Here is a 6000-nt window from a genome sequence, read left to right as displayed (position 1 = left end):
TGGGATGCAAAACTGCAATGAGTTCAGTTTGTCTGGGATGTTTTGGAATAGATGTGCATTTATCAGTCAAGTGAAAACCTTTCAACAAATCTCCCATACGTTGTGTCAAAACTACTACTACCCTAGCAGAATAAAGGTTCTTAGTAGCAAATAAACCTGCAGAAGAACTTCCTGGCTGGAGGATAGCTCAGTGAAAGTCTCATTATGAAATACTCTTATTCGCTGCATTGCTAAAAAGAACTTTCAGAATTTTGTACCGCCTTTACACTCTTTCCTACATATGCAAACTATTTTATTCAATAATGTGAAAGATTTCTGTGGAGAAAAAAAAAACAAAAAAAAAAAAAAAAAAAAAGTCTGGCTTCTTAGTAAGCAACAACCCATCAACCCATTAAGAAAAAAAAATGCAATTTTATTTTTCAACTTTGTCGTCCATTAACTGTAATAGCTTTTAATGTACTTTAAGCATTCTTGAGCCTCTTGGGCTGAAGGTAGAGATATACCAACAACCAAGGTTATTTCAGTGATACTGGCTTTCTCTAACCTTTTATTTTATGGATCTCTGTATTATCTCTAATGTTCCAAATTTGACTATATGTACTGTGTTTAGGGTCTGAGAAATACTGAAAGCTCAAATCAAGATTGATTTCACAATGTGCTAGATGATATACAACCTGAAGTCAATACATTAAGTAGAGTAAGAGTGCAGAACTGAAACATGTCAATTAAAAATATGGATAGATACCCATCCATGTCTGTTAACACCCTTCTATTTCCATTAAAAATGCAATATTCAGAAAAATACATAATGTATAAAAACTGTTTTAGAAAAAAAAGCAGATATAAATATCTCTGTGTATGTGTATACAAAAATAAAAATGAACAAATAAAGTATGTTTACACAAGCAGTAACTGGGCAGCAGAGCTGTGAGTTAAAATATCCTTTCAGGTCAACAAAACCTGCTGACAACTGCCTTTGAAAAGGGACCTTTTTAGAGAACTAGCTAAAATCATAACACTGAGCAGAAACATATTTTAAGCAGAGTTCTGGAGTATTTTCTTGCTGATTTTGCTTGAGGACAAGTCAGGTAGAAGAGAATATTAGATGATGTTACAAGTTCCTGAGTTTTTCATATTTCTAAAAATATTATCATGTGTGTTTCTATATTTATCATGGTATGATAAATATTTACTATATATATATATAAGTTTACTACTGGAAATACAGACTGAATATCTATACATAGGATGCCTTATTAGTATTAGTTCCTTTTTTGATTCTTGACCATTAACAGTAAAATACAATTCTTAAATTAAAATACAATATTTAAATTATTTTCTATTTCACACTAAGGATATTTTGGAATTTGAATATTTTATTTTATAAGATAGTAGCCAGAGGACTAAGATTGCTCATATCTCTGTAGAGGAGGACATAAAAATAGAAAGAAATACTGGGACTTTTTAATATGTGGATTTGATAGAGTTATACCTTAATTGCTGCTATCATAGTAGTCAAGAAGCAGTTATTGTTGATTATCTGAAAATTGCCTAAGAAATTTCCATTTATATCAAAGTTTAAAAGCTTTTTTGAAAGAAATAATTTAGCTTCTTTTGTGAACATGGTGAATATTTTATATTTTGTTATAGAAAACTGCATGCACATTTTCAACAGAGTGTCCTTCCCATAACACCTCAAATAACATATTGAATTTAAAATGTAAGCATGACATTCAGGCTTCATTTGCAGTTGGTATCAATCTAAAAAAATATAAATTGATGCAGACAGAAAATTCTAATCTGATGCCCTAGGGCCAGATTCAATAAAAGACTTAGGCATCTAAATTTGGTGTTAAAGCAAGTAACTTTTTGGTGTTTGTCCCCCAGAAAGAAGTCTTGGGCTGACGTGAGCTGGAGTTTACATAACGCATAGGGTAGGTACTGCTAGACACGTATTTGTTAGGGGGTGATGTAATCTGGCACTGCCTACAACATCCCTTAACAGTATCCAAGCCAGCTACTACAAAGCGGGACCTAATGAAGTTAACAAGTAGAACTGTAGTCTAAGTCAATACAAAATATTTTGCAGCTACCTGGAGATAGCATATAGACTCTGGGAAGTGGACTGAGCTATGAATTCCACCTTGCAGATTCCCTAAGACCAGAGCCTGGAGTTATAAAGGCAAAGCTATGATGTTAAATTATACTTCCTTTTCCAACATAATGCACAGTGATTAGGGATACTGCCCAGGAAATGTGTCATGGCTTCAATTCTCTTTTCTATCTATAAGGAATTAGGAATCACACCTCTAACCTTAAGGAGGTCAGGGGTAGGTGGTTAACTTTTGTAGTCTTTGTAGTAATAACTAAAATCTACCTAAGAACTCACCAATACTATATCAGCAGAAATGGTGGGATTTATCTAGAGCAAACTCTTAGGGTCACAGAAATTTTACTGTAAATGAAAAGACATATTGAATCGACCTTTTCTAATACAATGCTTGTCCTTCATGTAAGTCCTTTTTTTGAAAGATCGTACCTAGGAAAAACAAATATGCATCACTGAATAATCTATAATTGTAGGTTACAAGATTAGATACTTGGTTTTGATGATGGTCATCAAGTACTTGAACTATCATCACATACTTGAACTTTCCTCCTTCTTCCCAGGGTCATTTGCAGTTCTACAGCCTGCTTACAGTAAATTTTGAAAATCTGTTATGCTCTATTAATCAAAAAAAGACTACTGGAAGTCCAGGCTAATTGACTATTTTGGATATATATTTTTTTAGGTAATAACATCTTGAATTCTATATTAATTGTGAGGCGGAAGTGCTCTGCAGTGTCTCCTGCTGTCCCCCATAGATCAGACTGGGAACCTGGCTGAAACACAACATAACTCTCAACAAGTCCATTTTTTATTTTTTTCTCATGGAACCCAGAGAATGGGTGAAACTTTAGATGTGTCTTGCTGAGTCTTGCCCCAGCATGAAGCTAGACATGGCCAAGTTGCATAACTGGAGTCAGCAGATGGAATATGTTCCCAGCACCCACAGTCCCACAGTTTACATGTCGTCTTTGAGAACAGAAACTCTTCCAGTTTTTCTGCAACAAATACTGACCCAGAGCCCATTGCAAATTTTCCAGTTTATTAGGCAGTAAATCAGATCCATAGCACCTAACTAGGTTCTTGGTAGGATAACGATAAACTGGTTGCAATGGAAGCTGGAAAATAATAATAATAATAATAATAATAATAATTTTTGCCAGTGGCAATAAATCTGGCTGAATTTTTGATAGAATTGCATGATCTTTGAAAACTTATACAATTCATAGATCTGATGAGAAAGATGATTAGCCCCTCTGACTCAACATAAATTCTGGGATGTTGATCAGATGTCTCTTTTATAACTTTTTTCTCCATTTAAATTCTCTGTTGACAACAAATAAATTTTCCCCAAGTTCAGAGTACTTCAGAGATTTTTGATCTTCTCATTTCTTCGATAGAAGAGGGGACAAGAAGAGAAAAGACAGGACCTTTCTACTAGATAGGATTCCTCAAGTTCTCACAGGGTTCAATTAAAGGTCATTAAAGGTCATTTTATACCTGCAGCTGATACATTTGTGCCAACAAATGTTTAGAAGAAAACACAATGATGTTTAAGGTCTCATGGTACTTACTCAGAACATCTGTTCCCTCCCTCCCTCCTCCCCCTCAATTTCTTTTTCTTTTGAATCAGATGATGAGGGTGATGTGGCTTCAACTTTAAGAGTACCACCACCTAAATATATTTGTTTACATTTTTTAATGTGATTGCATTCTGACTGATTTGCAGTGGTTAGAAACAGTCTGGAAATCCAATTGCAAGCTCACAGTGGCAGAAGTAGGTAATTAATATCTCCACAAGTATCTATAAACTAAATCACTTGTTTTAATACAGATTAGTGCAATATTAAAGTTACAGAATTGGTATGAAAGACATGATAAATGTAGTCCTGACAGAAAACAATTTTTAATTTAGTATACCCTATCAATCTAGATAGCCCATGAATATTTACCATTAAATCAGTAGGCTGGATCAAAGGGAGGGGGGAGTGGGGATGAGACATAAAATAGAAGGTTTGACCTAAGGACAAAAAGAATTCTCAGAAGTTTTACTGAGAATAGATATTGGGGAAAAAAAAAAAAAAAAAAAAAAAAAAGTGAACTGGCAACAGATTGGATATCTACAATACCATTAATAACAAAGCTTATATAACAAATAGAAGAATAACAAATTCTTAAGATGTATTTCTGTTTGCAGGATTTACCAGTCTGATTGCCAGTCTGATTGTCTGATTACACTTGAGTTAACTTCCAAAGGTGAAATAAAATCATTTATGGAAATTCAAAACAAACCTATTTGATCACATCATATTTCACAGCAGGGATACAATTTGTAGGGGCTGAGTGAGGGCACAGTATAAGCTTAAGAAGGTTGTGTGTGCAATGAACCAAACTAAAGGGTTTATAAAAAAGTAATGTTTCCATTAATTTTGGGGGTTAATCCTATTAAAAATGACACCTGTCCAGAATAGAAGTGTCCAGATTTTATTTTTTATTTTTTATCTCACTGTTCAAACTCAAGGCAGAGAAATTATCATAGCTGATAAAGTGTAAGATATGGCACAAAAGTCTTATTCTGAAATCTTTGCCACTGTAGACATTTTTTCCAAGTTGTGTTAATATCTGGTTAATGTACCTTTTGATTTTTCTCTCACTGTGCTCAAATATGCTCAAATAAATGCTTTTTTTTTTTTTTTTTTTTTTCCTGGTAAGTCCAAAAATATCTTTTCAAAGTATATTTCATATTTTTAACCCCATTCCACCAAAATGTTCCTTGTCTATAAAAAACATTTTAAATTTGTATGTATTAAGCAAACATAATGCATGAAATACACCTTTCAAAATTCTACTGCCTCTCCAAATACCCCTGTAATAACCCTATACAGGAACTTAACTTCGAATAGCAACAGAGATGAAACGGTGTCAAAATCAGTATAAGTGCATGTGGACTATTCTCCTAGATCAAACACTTTGGTCATACACTCAATTAAATTTAAATCCCATTATGTAATGTATATCAGCCTCATTTTATGTAATTCCCTAATTTAAAGGCTTAGTATTAGCCTTTTTCTTTTTTGCACACATGGACTAATTTTCACGGTGCTCTGTCCCTTTGGGAAGTAGGTTGTTAAAGTCACCTGGGGGTTGACTAAACAGGGTTGTAGAATGGCCAGAGACATGATGGTAATATAAAACTGTTTTTCACTCATGTTTCTTTGTAATATTTATGAAATTCGTCCCTCAGATAAATATTGTTCATTAAAGTCAAGCACCACAAAAGTAGAAGAATATGGGAAGCTATAATCCTGTTATAACTGAATTTCTGAAACAACAATCACAGTATTAAAGGAAATCACAATTATAATTTAGCTTTTGAAACAATACATTTTACAGTAAAACAATAAAGTACTTGTATTCATATTACCTTTCTCGATGTGTATTCTTTTTGACTCATGTCCCACGTCATGACCAGCCAGATCACCCTCTTTAGGTCCAGGAAGGACATTTGGTGACAAACCCATCAGCATTTGGTTCATAGACAGGCCATTCTGATGGACAGCTGCTAGACACAAGAACAGGCAGAAACAAAATCAACCATCATTTTAACAACACAATTTTGTACTTATTTTATATATTCTTCCTTTTAATTATACATGAATCCTAATAATTATGCAGTTAATTAGTGCTATCAGTACCCACACAATGAGGGAGTTTTGTTATGCCTTCCTAAAAACAGTTAATTTTAAAAAGAAGAGTTCAGTAACTTTGGACCCAGTTGGATATTTGCAAACATTTTCTTATTTAACAAGAAATGACATGCAAAATGAAACAATCTGGAAAAATATATATATATATACATAAGGTTCTAAGTGAGACATTCATTATTTTGGTTA

At 33.5% G+C, this 6000-nt stretch overlaps 1 protein-coding gene across 8 annotated transcripts in view; it reads right to left on the bottom strand.

Moving 5' to 3' along the window:
• The window catches only part of DACH1 (dachshund family transcription factor 1), a 386987-nt gene that overhangs the window by 115429 nt on the left and 265558 nt on the right, over positions 1–6000 (bottom strand). For 5 of the 8 annotated variants that reach the window (XM_035320813.1, XM_035320794.1, XM_035320822.1 and 2 more), the window contains one exon: positions 5532–5669. In XM_035320813.1, the coding sequence (XP_035176704.1) occupies positions 5532–5669 (138 nt within the window). The remainder of the gene's footprint in view (positions 1–5531; positions 5670–6000) is intronic. The other 3 variants (XM_035320804.1, XM_035320850.1, XM_035320842.1) reach the window with 1 other exon arrangement.

Source organism: Oxyura jamaicensis, chromosome 1 (assembly GCF_011077185.1).
Source record: "Oxyura jamaicensis isolate SHBP4307 breed ruddy duck chromosome 1, BPBGC_Ojam_1.0, whole genome shotgun sequence".
In the NCBI taxonomy this organism is placed as follows: Eukaryota; Metazoa; Chordata; class Aves; order Anseriformes; family Anatidae; genus Oxyura; species Oxyura jamaicensis.
Note: the sequence above shows the minus strand (reverse complement) of the source record. Positions and strands in the feature narration are given on the sequence as shown.